Source organism: Microcaecilia unicolor, chromosome 7, assembly GCF_901765095.1.
Source record: "Microcaecilia unicolor chromosome 7, aMicUni1.1, whole genome shotgun sequence".
Lineage (NCBI taxonomy): Eukaryota > Metazoa > Chordata > Amphibia > Gymnophiona > Siphonopidae > Microcaecilia > Microcaecilia unicolor.
In genome coordinates, this window is record NC_044037.1 from 146,319,034 (window position 1) to 146,336,887 (window position 17,854).

General features: G+C 43.2%; 1 protein-coding gene across 1 annotated transcript in view; it reads left to right on the top strand.

The window, feature by feature from the left end:
• MLPH (melanophilin) overlaps positions 1–17,854 on the top strand; it is a 643,600-nt gene that overhangs the window by 286,090 nt on the left and 339,656 nt on the right. The window contains exon 5 of the mRNA XM_030209662.1: positions 12,327–12,421. Coding sequence (XP_030065522.1) covers positions 12,327–12,421 — 95 coding nt within the window. The remainder of the gene's footprint in view (positions 1–12,326; positions 12,422–17,854) is intronic.

Genomic DNA, 17,854 nt, shown 5'->3' on the forward strand with positions numbered 1-17,854 from the left:
CCTTACTGGTTACTAGATAAATCACACCACTGAATGGTAATACTACAACTATGTTACGAAGTAGTACGGTTATTAGCAGCTTATCTCCTGACCACGGTTATGACTATAAACCAGCCTTATGCTCAGGTAATCACCACTCACTAAACCCAGACTAATAGGAAATAAATCACTGCATCTCTCACCAGGCTGTGTCTTGGGCAGTCTCTCGGGAGTTGGCACAGGATACTTCTCTAGGCTCAAGCTGATTTTCACAGCGAGTCTTAGTCTCTGAGATAGGACAGGTACTCTGCAGCAAACAGGGGGCACAGGTCACTCTGTGTTGGTACAGCTGAACCAACGATACTTCCTCCAGATACATAGTTCACAAGATGGTGGACCTTATCAGGTCTCTCTCTCTCTCTCTCTCTCTCTCTCTCTCTCTCGTCTTCTTGTCAGCTTCCTCCTTCTTCCAAGGATTCCGAACAACTAACTTCTTTCTGTTCCCACTTTCCTGAGTCCCTGATTCACAGGTGTCCAGACGGGACCAATCTGGATCCTCCTCAGCTCACTGCATGGCAAGAAGCGACCGTTGTTCTTGACCTTCAAGTTGTTACATTGTGGTATGCATGTTCTGCTTCTCACCCAGCTTGCTGGAGCCATGTCTCACTCCCTCTCAGCTTCTCAGGGAGATAAAGGGGGGGGGGGGGCTGGTTGCCCACAGCATGTCCTTGGTGTTACATGACTGCTAGTGATTTTCCAGAAAGCTGAATTAGCTAAATCACTGATGTGCAGGTCATAGGTTGCAGACTCCATCTTGATGTCATAGGATTATACAGGCCAAGACCAGCAAGGTGAGACACACAGGGAAATACCCCTATAGACTCCTAACATGGAACCTTGCAATACGTAGCTATAGTTCGGGTTCCTCTTTCCCACATGCATCACTTTGCACTTGCTCACATTAAATGTTATCTGCCGTTTAGACGCCCAGTCTCATAAGGTCCTCTTGTAATTTTTCACAATCCTCTCGCGATTTAACAACTTTGAAAAACTTCGTGTCGTCCGCAAATTTAATTACCTCACTAGTTACTCCCATATCTAGGTCATTTACAAATATGTTAAAAAGTAGCGGTCCCAGCACAGACCCCTGGGGAACCCCATTATCTACCCTTCTCCATTGAGAATACTGACCATTTAACCCTACTCTGTTTTCTAACTTTTAACCAGTTTTTAATCCACAATAGGACACTACCTCCTATCCCATGACTCTCCAATTTCCTCTGGTACTTTGTCAAACACCTTTTGAAAATCCAGATACGCAATATCAACCAGCTCACCTTTATCCACATGTTTGTTCACCCCTTCAAAGAAATGTAATAGATTGGTGAGGCGTGATTTCCCTTCACTAAATCCATGTTGGCTTTGTCTCATTAATCCATGCTTTTGAATATGCTCTGGAATTTTGTTCTCTATAAAATAGCCTCTAAAATTTTGCCTGGCACTGACGACAGGCTCACCAGTCTATAATTTCCCAGATCTCCTCTGAAACCTTTTTTAAAAAATCGGCGTTACATTGGCGACCCTCCAATCATCTGGTACCACGCTCAATTTTAAAGATAAATTACATATTATTTATTTATTTGTAACATTTATATCCCACATTTTCCCACCTATTTGCAGGCTCAATGTGGCCTACATTGTTCCATAATGGTGATCACCAATTCCGGCAAAAGAGAAAATACATAGTTAAGATGGAGGTGACAGAGTGGATTAAATATTCAGGTAAAGAAAGTTCATTTTCATGCTGAGAAGTTAAAGGTATAAGATTAAACTTCAAACGTGATAAATCAGTTTGAACAATCAGAAATAATAAACTTCAATCGTGATAAATCAGTTTGAACAAACAGAAATAATAAACTTCAATTGTGAATAGATTAGTTTGAACAATCAGAAAATTAAAGGTTACGTTTTCTGAAGTTCCGGTGGAAATTTCTTACTGGTGTGTAGGATGGATCTTAGTGATATGCCTTTTTGAATAGGTTGGTTTTCAGTAATTTTCGGAAATTATTACTAACAATAGTTCTGCAAGTTCATTTTTCAATTCTGTCAGTACTCTGGGATGGATACCATCTGGTCCAGGAGATTTGTTACTCTTCAATTTGTCAAATTGCCCCATTACATCCTCCAGGTTTATAGAGATTTCATTCAGTTTCTCCGACTTGTCAGCTTTGAATACCATTTCTTGCACCGGTATCTCTCCCAAATCTTCCTCTGTGAAGACCGAAGCAAAGAATTCATTTAATCTCTCCACTATGACTTTGTCTTCCCTGATCGCCCCTTTTACCCCTCAGTCATCTAGCAGTCCAACCAATTCTTTTGCCGGCTTCCTGCTTTTAATAGACCTAAAAAAACTTTTACTATGTGTTTTTGCCTCCAACGCAATCTTTTTCTCAAAGTCCCTCTATTTGTACATGGCATGTGCAAAGAAACATTGTCTGAAACATATTTTATGCAGACAGATGTTTAGTTAGTGGAGTCCCAGGGATTATGTCTACACGGGGCTTTCTTGGACAAATATTACTACTACTACTACTTATCATTTCTAAAGCGCTACTAGACGTACGAAGCGCTGTACACTTGAACATGAAGAGACAGTCCCTGCTCGACAGAGCTTACAATCTAATTAGGACAGACAGACAGAACAAACAACAGATAAGGGAATATTAAAGTAAGGATGATAAAATAAGGGTTCTGAACAAAGTGAATAAGGGTTAGGAGTTAAAAGCAGCATCAAAAAGGTGGGCTTTTAGCTTAGATTTGAAGACGGCCAGAGAAGGAGCTTGACGTACCGGGCAGGAAGTCTATTCCAGGCATATGGTGCAGCAAGATAAAAGGAACAGAGTCTGGAGTTAGCAGTGGAGGAGAAGGGTGCAGATAAGAGAGATTTACCCAGTGAACGGAGTTCCCGGGGAGGAATGTAGGGAGAGATGAGAGTGGAGAGGTACTGAGGAGCTGCAGAGTGAATGCACTTATAGGTCAATAAGAGGAGTTTGAACTGTATGTGGAAATGGATAGGAAGCCAGTGAATTGACTTGAGGAGAGGGTTAATTTGAGCATAATGACACTGGCGGAATATTAGTCGTGCAGCAGAATTTTGAACAGATTGAAGAGGAGAGAGATGGCTAAGTGGGAGACCTGTGAGAAGCAAGTTGCAATAGTCTAAGCGAGAGGTGATAAGAGTATGGATGAGGGTTCTGGTAGTGTGCTCAGAAAGGAAAGGGCGAATTTTGCTGATATTATAGAGAAAGAAACGACAGGTTTTAGCAGTCTGCTGAATATGTGCAGAGAAGGAGAGGGAGGAGTCGAAGATGACCCCAAGGTTATGAGCTGATGAGACAGGAAGGATGAGAGTGTTATCCACAGAAATAGAGAATGGGGGAGGAGGAGAGGTTGGTTTAGGGGGAAAGATGAGAAGCTCAGTCTTAGTCATGTTTAGTTTCAGATGGCGCTGAGACATCCAGGCAGCAATGTCAGACAGGCAGGCTGATACTTTGGCCTGGATTTCGGCTGAGATTTCTGGAGTGTAGATCTGGGAGTCATCAGCATAAAGATGATACTGAAAACCATGGGATGAGATCAGAGTACCAAGGGAAGAAGTATAGATGGAGAAAAGAAGAGGTCCCAGGACAGATCCCTAAGGTACACCAACTGACAGTGGGATAGAAGTAGAGGAGGATCCACTAGAGTATACACTAAAGGTACACTGGGAGAGATAAGAAGAAAACCAGGAAAGAACAGAGCCCTGAAATTCAAGTGAGGACAGCGTATCAAGGAGTAGGCTGTGATCAACAGTGTCAAAAGCAGCAGATAGATCGAGAAGGATAACGATAGAATAGAGACCTTTGGATCTGGCCAGGAACAGATCATTGGAGACTTTAGCAGATCATGGGAGACTTATAATTTATATTTTAGTATATTGATACATACTGTACTGCTTAGACTAACTGGGCAGTACAAAGTGGTGTTCATTCTACATATAAGGAAAAGGAACTCCATTGTTCAATAGGAAAGAGTAAGGCATTCACATAATAAAGACCAAATAACCATGTAATCTTAGGAAAAGGGTTAGGAAGGATAGATAATATCAGTGTGTTTTTTCTAGCAAAAAAGGTGCCGGTACTCAAATGCTAGGCCACCCTTCAGGAGTGGGGTTTTCACTGATTGACCCACCCCATAATAGTCAGGCCCCCTGCAACCAATCACAGAATCCATGACAAGGCAGAATTGGTGTGTAGAGCCTGAGCTCTATCAATAAATCTTGGGTTCCATGTGTCAATTTTATCAGACAATGGAAAAGGTGCCGGTACTCAGTACCCCCAAGTACCCCCTCAAAAAAGCCCTGGATAGTATTGATATCAAGAGCAAGGTCAGAAGGGAAAAAGGGTAGGTGGCAAACCTTATGTGTCCGAGACTCCAAAATCTTGTATGAAAAGCCAGGTTTTGAGCTCTAATTTAAACTGTTTTATTGAGGTGTTACTACGTAATGAGAGTGGGAGATTATTCCAAACGTGCCTCAAAAGAAAGAAGAAAACACAATTTCTAGTTGATTCGAGGTATGCGAATTTGGGGTTTGGAAGGATCAGATGGTGATCATTAATTAAATGGAGAACTCAAGCAGGGGAACATGGTATTGTCAAAGAAGTTAAATAATCTGGGAGACCTATACAGAAGGCATTAAATGTCAGTATTACAACCTTGTAGATGATTCATTGATGAACTGACAGCCAATGGAATTGTTTTAGTAAGGGAGAGGTGTGATCATAGTGGTTAACAATTATGTTGCTACTAATTGGGTTTCTGCCAGGTACTTGTGACCTGAATTGGCCACTGTTGGAACCAGGATACTAGACTAGATGGACTATTGGTCTGACCCAGTATGGCTATTTTAATGTTCTTATGACAAACCATCCCAATGTACTCCGTGTATCATGGTTACATGGTTCCACTTGGCACTTCTGATGCTGGGTGATTAATGCTGTTCCATACAGCATGATGTGGTAGTGCTAGGGTATGAAAAAAATGTTTGCAAGCATTATCCACACCAATCCACCCCATAGGCTGCCCACCCTCAGCCTGCATCCCTCAACATCCAGGATCTGGATGATTCGGGCCAAATTAAATCATCATCACAGATAACATTTTCCATGTGCAAAGATTAAAATATGTGGTGATGTATCATTAAGGTACTGTGGCTGTCAGGTCCCAGGTTGAACACACAGACAACTGGTAGTAGGTCCCTTGAAAACTGGGGCCTGAGATAAATGTCCTGTCTAGTAAATTCAATGGCAGTGGACTAATTTTATTCACCCTGATCTGTATGTATACACATTAAATGATGTCACAAAGTATCAAAACATAGCATGTGTAACACATTTGCGATGTACTGCTCACATTCATAGGTTCTGATCCCTGCAGTTGTATCCAGTATTCAGGCTGGCAGGTCCATCCTTCCCCCAAGCCTACCGCGCCCCCCCCCCCCCCCCCACACACACACACAGCTGCCATCATGCATTCCACAGACAGATGTCACCCTTACCTCTGGCACCAGCCACCTTTTGGTGGATGCAATAAAACAGCAGTGGTTCATTGTTGCACAAGTGGTGTGTCTTTGATTTAATTGCCTCCAGCTCATGCAGGGTTTCAAATCATCTGTAAGGACCAAGATACCATTTACTATACCTTACGCTCAGAGATCTCTTACATATATCACACGTCAATGCCCCAGTGCTCACTACCTCTCTTCTATTCAGGTCATGTAAAACAAATCGGGTCACAGACAATGGTACCAGGCCAGTCATACTATTGTAGGGGCCACAGTACTAGGAGAGTGGGTGTTAGCAGATGACATTGTATTCAATATGCATTACACCACTTAGAGAACACATTCTAACAGTACCATTGTATGACCCACATATATACCAGGGTGATAATCTGTGCAATTCAGTCTTACCATTGAAGGCAGCTCTGGAACCATCTCCAGAGCTTTCTTGACTACTGTAGGATGGCCCTCCATACTCTCAGGTATAGTTGTTCCTCAAGCTGGATGACTGGATAGAGTTCCAAACTTTCCTCAGAATAGTTTGGCAGCCTTTTCTTTGGAGCCATGTTTGTGATGTGACTCCCGGCCACAGAAAGCACTGGAGAAGGATCAGGAGATCTGAGCACAGTACAACATGATCCTGGGTATATAGTGGCATAATACAACTCAAAACACAACATCTAGGTTTTTGATGAAAAGTAAAAAAGGGCATGCTGCTTATGTTAATTTTGAGTTTTAAGATTTTGTATTCACAAACTCCAGAGTTGCTTTGCCCTCTCATTCAACATTATATCTCAAATTGTGGATTATGGTCTATAGATCAGAACCATTTGGTAATTCCAAATAGGTCAGTTTTTTATAGGATAAGAAAGGGAATGAAGGCTTTCCAACAACAGGTTGTTGAAGAACGGAATAGGCTGTTCAAGAATGGAATACCATCACATTTAGCCTTTAGGAAGGCACTGCAAACTTATTTGTTTCCCAAATTTAAACTTTTGATTTTATGTGTTTTATTTATGCACTTTTATTATTTCATTGTATTGTTCACCATCTTGAATGGCAATTTGTTCGCCAAGAAGAAGGTATATAAAGTTTTATAAATAAATAAATAAATATAACCACTTAACAGGCTGTTTGTTCCTAGATATATAGAACCACATATCTAAGTACAATGTCATCTGCACCTAGGTACGTGGTTCTTGGAAACCCTGGCCATTTCCATATTTGCACCAGTTTGGCCCTGTGAGACATGAACTATGACTATGCTTGGAGGTACAACTAGCATGGTACAGTTGATGTCACTACCGATATTCAGCGCTGACTAGCCAGGCTGTAAGGCACCGATTTACATAAGAGCATAAGAACATAAGCATAGCCATACAGGGACAGACCAAAGGTTCATCAAGCCCAGCATCCTGTTTCTAACAGTGCCCAATCCAGATTACAAGTACCTGACAAGATTCCAAAACAGTACAATACATTTTATGCTGCTTATCCTAGAAATAAGTAATGGATTTTCCCCAAGGCCATCTTAATAATGGCTTATGGACCTTTCTTTTAGGAAGTTATCTAAACCTTTTATAAACCCTGCTAAGCTAACTGCTTTTACCACATTCTCTGGCAACAAATTCCAGAGTTTAAATAAGCATTGAGTGAAGAAATATTTTCTCCAATTTGTTTTAAATTTACTACTTTGTAGCTTCATTGCGTGCCCCCTAGTCCTAGTATTTTTGTAAAGAGTAAAAAAGCAATTCACGTCTACCTGTTCCACTCCTCTCATTATTTTATAGACCTGTATCATACCTCCCCTCAGCCGTCTTTTCTTCAAGCTGAAGAGCCCTAGCCACTTTAGCCTTTCCTCATAAGGAAGTCATCCCATCCCCTTTACTATTTTAATCACCCTTCCCTGTACCTTTTCTAATTCTACTATATCTTTTTTGAGATGCGGTGACCAGAACTGCACACAGTATTCAAGGTGCGGTCACACCATGGAGCGATACAGAGGCATTATAACTTCCTCATTTTTGTTTTCCTATCCTTTCCTAATAATTGTATGATAATACAATATATACCTAACATTCTATTTGCTTTCTTAGCCACCACTGTACCGATGACACCTAGATCCTTTTCCTGGTCAGTGACGCCTAATGTGGAAACTTGCATCACGTAGCAATAGTTTGGGTTCCTCTTTCCCACATGCATCACTTTGGACTTGCTCACATTAAACATCATCTTCCATTTGGAGCCCAGTCTCCCAAGGTCCTCTTGTAATTTTTCACAATCCTCTTGCGATTTAACAACTTTTAATAACTTGACGTCATCAGCAAATTTAATTACATCACTAGTTATTCCCATCTCTAGATCACTTATAAATATATTAAAAAGCAGCGGTCCCAGTACAGACCCACCTGCGGAACCCCACTATCTACCCTTCTCCATTAAGAATACTGACCATTTAACCCTACTCTCTCTATTCTATCTTTTAACCAGTTTTTAATCCACAATAGAACACTACTTCCTATCCCATGACTCTCCAATTTCCTCTGGATTCTTTCACGAGGTACTTTGCTATATGCCTTTTGAAAATCCATATACACAATATCGACCGGCTCATCTTTATCCACATATTCACCCCTTCAAAGAAATGTAATAGATTGGTGAGGCAAGATTTCCCTTCACTAATCCATGTTGGTTTTGTTTCATTAATCCATGGAATATATCTGGCCTGGGCTTCCAGGATGATATTTTTGAACAGCATCCACACCTGATGTAAATTGTTGACCTTTGCAGCTGCTTCTCTAAGTTTTTTTTTCACCATTCTTCTCATTTTATCAAAATGTCTCCATTTTGAAAGTTTAATGATAATGTATTGGATTTCCTGTGTGTACTTACTCTAGAGCTCATATCAAATCTGATCATGTTATGATCACTGTTATCAAGTGGCTCCAGCACTATTACCTCCTGCACCAGATCATGCGCTCTACTATGGACTAGGTCTAGAATTGTTCCTCCTCTTGTTGGCTCCTGAACCAACTGCTCCATAAAGCAGTCCTTGGTTTCATCAATGAATTTTACCTCCCTAGTATGCCCTAATGTTACATTTACCCAGTCAATATCAGGATAATTGAAATCACCCATTATTATTATTATGTCCCTAAGTTTGTTAGCCTCCCTAATTTCTAGGATATTCCTATCACTATCCTTTTCCCCTTTACACATAGAATTTCAATCCATATGGATTACAATATGCGTTTTGTGTCCTGCAGAATTTTTAGTCTATTCATTTCAAAGCCCTCCTTAACATAAAATGCTGTCCCTCCACCAATTCGATCCACCCTATCACTGCGATATAATTTGTATCCTGGTATGACAGTATACCACTGGTTATCCTCCTTCCACCAGGTCTCAGATATGCCTATTATGTCTATTTTTTTTTTCATTTAGTGCAATATAGTCTAACTCTCAACAAAATAAGAAGCACAAGTGAACCTTTCCTTTGTCCTATTCCTGGAGGTCCACTTGTGCTTCTTGTTTTCTTCTGTTCTTGGACTGTAGTTGTGACCCTCTCTTTTCTGTCCCTATATATTCTAACTCTCCCATCTTATTTCTTACGTTTGCATATAGACATTTCAAACTATGTTTGTTGTTCCTATTTACATCTTGCTTAGCACTTGACACTGATAATTTGCAATCTTGAAAATCTGTCTGCTATTTATTTAAAGATACCTACTGCAACCTCGCTATTGGGATGCCATATCTTCCGTGTTTTGGTGACATCTTTGAACAATACCTTGATCCGAACCATGCGCTTTTGAACGACTGTCGGCCTTCCCCCAGGTTCTAGTTTAAAAGCTGCTCTATCTCCTTTTTAAATGCCGATGCCAGCAGCCTGGCCCCACTCTGGTTAAGGTAGAGCTCATCATTCCGGAATAGGCTCCCCCTTCCCCAGAATGTTGCCCAGTTCCTAACAAATCTAAAACCCTCCTCCCTGCACCATTGCCTCAGCCACACATTAAGACTCCAGAGCTCTGCCTGTCTCTTGGGCCCTGTGTGTGGAACGAGGAGCACTTCTGAAACTGCTACCCTGGAGGTTCTGGATTTGACCTTTCACCTAAGAGCCTAAATTTGGCTTCAAGAACCTCCCTCCCACATTTTCCTATGTCATTGGTACCCACATATACCAAAACAGCCGGATCTTCCCCAGCACTATCTAAAATCCTTTCTAGATGATGCGTGAGGTCTGCGGCTTTTGCAGACAAGTGACCAGGCAATCATCAGAACCACCAGCCACCCAACTACTGTATCTATATATCTATATGCCTAATAATCGAATCACTAACAGCCATCCTAACCCTTACCTCCTGGGCAGAAGCTCCTGGAGACATATCCTTGGTACGAGAGGATATTGCATCCCCTGATGGGCTGGTCCTGGCTACAAGATTACTTCCAGCTTCACCAGGGTGATGCTGTCCTTTTCGATCTCCCTCCTTCAAGGCAGCACAGGGCTGCCCGACTGCAGTTGGGACTTCTTTACAATGTCCCTGTAGGCCTCCTCTATGTACCTCTCTGTCTTTCTCAGTTCCTCCAAGTCTGCTACTCTAGCCTCACATGAACGGACTTGTTCCCTGAGAACTAGGAGCTCTTTGTGTCGAGCACAAACATATAACCTCCCACGAATGGGGTGATAATCATACATGTGACACTCAATGCAAAAGACTGGATAACACCCCTCTCACTGCTGGACTGCTGTCTGCATCTTAGTATTATAGAGCTGTTTAATTAAAACTTCTTAAAGTACAAGGGATATAAAATGAATATAAAGAGCCTTAAAATTATATGGTATAATGTGTAATTTATTTAGTGTTTGCTTCTCAGAAACTAATTAAATGTAATTAAAACTCTAATGCAAAATCTTCTCTTGTTATCCTAATCAGAATAATTGACTATAAATTGTCAGCAGGCCACCACCTTCAGGCCTTCCTGCAGGTATGAACTCGGCTGGCCCTGGACACAGCACTCCCAGAAGTAGACTCCAAAAATATGCTTAAAACCGCTTTATTCCATCAGCAAGGCCAAGACATTTCCTCTTCCAGACACAGTCCTTGGTTACAGCACATATCACCCCTTGTTTCTTCCCCCCCCCCCCCCCCCCCACTGGCCACAGTTTCTGGACACAGTTTAAATCACTCACTGCTTCCCCAGCATGGCAGTGTTCTGAACACAGTTCAAGTCACTCACTGTTTCCCCAGCATGGCACCACTTCTGGACAGAGTTTAAATTACTCACTGCTTCCTAGCATGGCATGGCTTCTGGACACAGTTCAAATCACTCACTGCTTCCCCAGCATGGCATGACTTCTGGACACAGTTTAAATCACTCATTGCTTCCCCAGCATGGCCAGGTTCATGGACACAGTTCAAGTCACTACCTGTTTCTCCAGCCGGGTCTGACTTCTGGCCACAGCTGAAATCATTCACTGCTTTACAGCACGGCACCTCTCTCCCCCTTGAGTGGAACAGCTGCTTAACTTTTCCTCCAAGCTTTCCCCAGCCTTGAAGAAGGTTTGTTATGAAGCTTTCAACTTCTTCCTTTGTACCTGAGCTACAGCAGCAATTTCCATGGGCTCACTTCCCCAGTCATCTTGGGCTTGGATCTCCTCTCCGACCTCTTTCTCCACCTCCCATTTCTCCCTTTATGGTCCCCAGCTGGTCCTCTCCCTCCTGATTATTCCTCATCAGCCAATCCCCCTCCTCTCCCTCAGAATCCTAGGACTTGTAGTTCCCTTGCTGCTCCCTTTGCTTGCCCTCAGGGCTTTGCAGGTGTTCTTGGGAACTGTAGTCCTACTCCCTTCTCTGGCTCTTGGGAAACTTATGCCTCCGTGGGGGCATGGCTTCCCAACCCCTAGGATCCTGGGACTTATAGTTGGAATCCCGGGTATGAAAGCTACCCATCTTGCTCCTCTCCCAAATCCCTTCTTCCCTGACCCTCAGGGGTTCCTCACAAAATATGAGTGGGAGATGGGGAGGGGGGGGGGGGGGGGTAGAAATGGAGACTGACTCTAGACCACGTTGTTCCTTCTAGAGGCTATCTGTTAATGCTGTGTGGCAGAAATTTCAAGTTTTAAAACTATAAGTAAAAGGGTATGGAGACTAGTTAATAAAGTTTGCTTTTTAAAAAAATTCTGTCTTTATCAATAACCTACAATTTCTCTTTTAAACCCTAATCTTTAATGGCCTCTTTACAAAGCCATGCTAGCAATTCCTGGTGTGGCAAATGAGAAGAAGCCTATTCAATTCCTATGGACTTCCTCTCATTTGCCATGCGGGAATTGCTAGCACAGCTTTGTAAAAGAAGGCCTATGTTAACAAAGCAGAGAGCAAAATAAAGTCACTTACCAAAAGAAATGTCCTCTTCTCTCAAAAATTCTTAGAAACCTGTGATTTAGATATTCAATAACACGATTATGGGCTAATTATGTATCTGCATATGCAGTTGCCAAGCCGCAAATACTGAGAAGAGTATCTGGTTATTTTCTGGCTAGAGATATATCCCATTACTTTTATGCAGTTTTCCCTGTGCTCACTGCATTTCTGAATATTGACACAAATGTATCCTAAGCTTTACACACACTCCATTCTTTAATATGTAATACAAAAACACAACTTGAAACCAACCATTTCTGGAAAAGCCTACAAGATTTCCTGTTGTGTATCACATAACTGTATGTTCTGTGTTCTTGCTTTACTAGGTTCATACCAGCATCAGGCCACTACTGGAGCTTACAATGAAGACAAGGAGAGTGAAGATGATCTTGACAGTGCTGAAGTACAGCATTATAACCTGGTAGGCAGCCTCTTCTCCTCTCTGCTCACCTCCTCCAAATCTTCTCTGCTTGTGTTTGATGATAATGATGAGAGGTAGTGTTGAATTCAGGAATATGCCTTGGAAAATGCTACTTCCCCACAGGTCATGTAGTTGCCATCCTCCCACCCCTTCTCCTACAGAAAATATAATATAATAGTACCATTAACAATGAACTAATATTGCCATAATTCAGTTTTTTAGTACTTCTACATGTAGCTTCATTCCTTCCTTTGTCCTCAAACTCAGGCACTCGGCATTTCAACACACATTCATACCCCATTTTATAACATCCAATGAGCATAGCACCAAACATTTGTGAGAGTTTTAAAATGTTTTTTTAATGACCACAGCATAACACATAACAAGGTTTAAAATACATTCCAACAGTGAAAATAATAAGGTAACCTAACATAAGACTTACTAATAGGGCCACCAGTTCAAGGTGAGAGATACACAGAACCTTAACTATAACTTTGTATAAATTGTGCTCCCCTGATCACAGGTTACTGTAGAAGTTGCCATCCACCTTATTGCACCACACATTCCCTCACATCAAAGAGTTGGCTGCTGTCAAAGCATCAGTGTACTCTTACTACTTCTACAACATTAATAATCACAATGAAAATTCAACCTGTCCCATTGAAGTCAGAGTCACCACTGTTCTGTTGTCAAGGGTATATCACAGTCACCAGCTATAGAAGACATCAACCTCACTTTTGTTTATAAAAATAAACACGCTAGCAGACCAGGAACAACCACAAGGGTACACCCTTCTTTACATTAGCTCCCTAGATGTCTTCTGTACCCTATCAAGGTCATTTCTGCCATAGACCATTGCAATAAAACCTCACGTATTGAAGGTTCCCCAACTAGCTAGTTCTGCAGTCATCCCTCAATAAGGTTCTGAAGGGCACTATTAAATACGTTGAGACCCATCTCTGAGAGGTACATACTGTCTGGACAGTAGACACCTGGACATGATTCAGTTAACATGTCATGTGCAATGGAAAATCCCTTGATAGTACCCATACACCTCAACATCCACACTTATTTTTCTAGCTTTTTTCTATGGAGCAATCCTTGGTATTATGTCAGACCATATGAGGTATGTAGATGGAAACATGCTTACTAACATATAAAAACTGGACTGACATGTCAGTATTTAGCTGGTGGCAGTCAGTGGTTTTTCCAACTCTGACCACCATGGGCAAAATTAGGGTCCAATATTAGGCATGTCTGGGCCTGACCAAACTCTATTATTTATTTATTTATTGATTTCGCTCATACCTTTTTCAGTAGTAGCTCAAGGTGAGTTACATTCAGGTACACTGGATATTTCTCTGTCCCAGGAGAGCTCACAATCTAATTTTGTACCTGAGGCAATGGAGGGTTAAGTGACTTTGCCCAAGATCACAAGGAGCAGCAGTGGGATTTGAACTGGCCACCTCTGAATTTCAAGACCGGTGTTCTAACTACTAGGCCATTCCTCCACTCCACTATTAGGCTGGTAACTCTTATGTAGGTCCCGGCTGATATTCAGTTGGGACTCAGATCCTTGTTGAATATTGGCAAGGACTCACATAAGGGTATCAGGGCAGTTCACCCCCCTCCCCCAGATTCTGGTCTACATCCCCTCAATTCGAATCCCCCTTCTCTTCCTCCCTAGCCCCCATGAAGCAACGACATAGGCCCAACAAGAACCCCACCCCCACCACCAACCCCTGTAGGCTCCCCTGGGCCTGCTCTATTAGCCCTGGTGATCTAAGGGTCCTAAGGGCAGAAAGAATACTCACTTGCTCCTGCCTCTTGCAGCTCCAGTCTCAAAATGGCCACCACGACCACTAATGCCAGTTTTATAGTAATAGATTGTGCAGTTAGGGGGCAATTCCATAAAGGGTGCTGAAAATCAGGTGTCCAAAATTTGTGTGCTAAGATAGTACTGCATTCTATATAATAGCATCTGGGCTCCCAGATTCTGTTATAGAATAGTGTGATAGTGTGACTTGCGGTTGGCTACAGGATCTCACAGACACAGGCAGTTTGTAGCGTAATGTCAAAGGAAAAGCATTACTGGTGAACAAGCAATCAGGCAATGCAGTCTGTTCCCCTGTCACAGACTCCATTCAACCTTGGGCAACAACCACAATAACATTTACTTCCTTCTTTCTTAGTTCCAGTTACTCATACATAAATTCAGGCCTGGCTACAACTAGGACATTCAGGACCTGGATATTCACAAAAAATAAAGGCACTCTTTTACATTTGCAGTCTTCTGTTCCTTCTCATCAGAGGCATACAGTTCAAGGGTTCCAATCTAGTGAAATGACTTCCAGGATGTTTAGCTACCAGATGTACCGACCAAATACTGAAAGTCATCCGAGAAAAGAGCAAGGCTTCAAATACTAATGTTGTAATTCACCTGGGGACAAATGACCTGGCCAACAATAGCAAGTTTACAGTACAGAGAGCATTCCAGAAGCTTAGGGAGGGACTGAAATCTTTGGTTCGGACTGTTGCTTTTTCTGAAGTAATTCCCACATGGGAGAAGACAGGGTCGTGCCTAGGGTCTCTGGTACCCCCCTGCAGACTATCAGTTGGCGCCCCCCCCCCCCCCCCCGTGTGGCACAAGATGGCAAGGCTTATAAGCCTTTCTTGCAAAATACTTGATCACAAATAACTTTTTATGATTTTTAACCGTGAAAATGATCGCTCACCACTTGCCACACTGACAGGAATTGTCAGCAATATTCTTAGAAAACAAATTGCTATACATTGCAAAATAAGATAGCAGATGTAAATTCTCAAGGTGGATATATTCCAAACACTAAAATGAAAATAAAATTTTTTTTTCTACCTTTGTTGTGTGGTGACTTTGTTTTTCTATCCATATTGGTCCCAGTCTCTGATTCTGCTGCTCTCTATCTGTTCTCTTAACTCCGTTTCCAGGGCTTCCTTTCCATTTATTTCTTTACTTTCCTCCTTTCTTCTTCATTTCTTGCCCTACATCCATAAGTAAAAGCTGTGTCCTCCTCTGTGGAATTGACTGGAGGAGGTATGACGTGGATCTAGCTTTTGCCTATTTTCTCCATCCATGTGCAGTTTTTCTCCTCTCTTCCCTTTCCCTCATCTCCATCCATGTGCAGTTTTTCTCCTCTCTTCCCTTTCCCTCATCTCCATCCATGTGCATCTTCTTCTTTTTTCTTTCCTCACCTCCATCCATGTCCAGCACTTCTCCTCTCTCATCCCCTCCATCCATGTTCAGCATTTCTCCTCTCTCGTCCCTCCCCTGTATCCATATAAAGCAATAATTCTCTCTCCCCTCTCCTCCCTCCAAGACCAGCATTTCTCCTCTCTCCCCACCAACTCCTCCATCCATCCATGTCCAGAAAATCTCTCTTCCCTGCCCTCCCCTCTCATCCATGTCCAGCAATTCTCTCTCCCCTGCCCTCCCCTCTCATCCATGTCCAGCGATTCTCCTCTCTCCCCTGCCCTCACCTCCCATCCATGTCCAACGATTCTCCTCTCTCCTCTGCCCTTCATGTCCAGTGAATCTCTCTTTGCTGACCTCCCCCTCCCCTCCATGTCCAGTATGTCTCCTCTGCCCCCTGCCCTCCCCTCTCATCCATGTCCAGCAATTCTGTCTTCCCTGCCCTCCTCTCCCCTCCCCTCCATGTCCAGCATGGAGAGGGGAGGGCAGGGGAGTGGAGAGAGAATTGCTGGACATGGAGGAGGGCAGGGGAGAGAGGAGAATCGCGACTTCGGGTAAAAGATTTTGGAGCACGAGAGCAGGAACAGAAGGGAGTGGGCAAGTGAGCCAGACCTGAGGAAAAAGGTACCAGTACAAAAAAGCACTGTATGCATCCCTCATTGATAAGTCTCTGACTCTAAAGTTTAGCAATTTCATTAAAGCAAATTTTCACATATCACAAACTCTTCCTATCCAAGCAGAATGTTTTATATTTATTTATTTATTTATTGCATTTGTATCCCACATTTTCCCACCTTTTTGCAGGCTCAATGTAACATAGTAAATTACAGCAGATAAAGACCTGTACGGTCCATCTAGTCTGCCCAACAAAATAAACTCATTTTACATGGTATGTGATACTTTATGTATACCTGAGTTTGATTTGTCCTTGCCATTCTCAGGGCACAGACTGTAGAAGTCTGCCCAGCACTCTTCTTATGCTAAGTTCTGATACTAACGATGAAGTCCCTTAAAATCAGTGCTTTTTTTGTGCCGGTACGCAACGGTACGGCGTACCGGCACCTTTTTTTGCCCCCCCCCCCCCCCCGCGACACTCCGGGCGAGTCCTGCACTTAGTTTTTTTTTTTTAAGACTCAGAACGCGCGAACGACGCAGCCGGCAGCGATTGAAAGAGGCTGTCTGGGCTGGCAGGCGTCTGCGTCGGAGCTTCCCTCACCCTCTGCGAGTCCCGCGAAACAGGAAGTTGTAACAACGAAGGCGGGACTCGCAGAGGGTGAGGGACGCTCCGACGCAGATGCCAGCCCAGACAGCCTCTTTCAATCGCTGCCGGCTGCATCGTTCGCACGTTCTGAGTCTTAAAAAAAAAAAAACTAAGTGCAGGACTTGCCCGGAGTGTCGCGGGGGGGGGGGGGGGGGGGGGGGAAGGATTGGGGAGAGAAAGAGGGAAACCAACAGAGGGAAGGATTGGGGAGAGAGAGAAAGAGGGAAACCAACAGAGGGAAGGATTGGGGAGAGAGGGAAAGAGGGAAACAAACAGAGGGAAGGATTGGGGAGAGAGGGAAACCAACAGAGGGAAGGATTGGGGAGAGAGAGAAAGAGGGAAACCAACAGAGGGAAGGATTGGGGAGAGAGGGAAAGAGGGAAACAAACAGAGGGAAGGATTGGGGAGAGAGGGAAACCAACAGAGGGAAGGATTGGGGAGAGAGAGAAAGAGGGAAACCAACAGAGGGAAGGATTGGGGAGAGAGGGAAAGAGGGAAACCAACAGAGGGAAGGACTGGGGAGAGAGGGAAAGAGGGAAACCAACAGAGGGAAGGATTGGGGAGAGAGGGAAACCAACAGAGGGAAGGATTGGGGAGAGAGAGAAAGAGGGAAACCAACAGAGGGAAGGATTGGGGAGAGAGGGAAAGAGGGAAACCAACAGAGGGAAGGATTGGGGAAAGAGGGAAACCAACAGAGGGAAGGATTGGGGAGAGAGGGAAACCACAGAGGGAAGAATTGGGGAGAGAGGGAAACCAACAGAGGGAAGGATTGGGGAGAGAGAGGGAAACCAACAGAGGGAAGGATGGGGAGAGAGAGGGAAAAACAGATGGAAGGATTGGGGAGAGAGGGGAAAAACAGATGGAAGGATTGGGGAGAGGGGAAAAACAGATGGAAGGATGGGGAGAGAGAGGAAAACACAGATGGAAGGATTGGGGAGAGAGG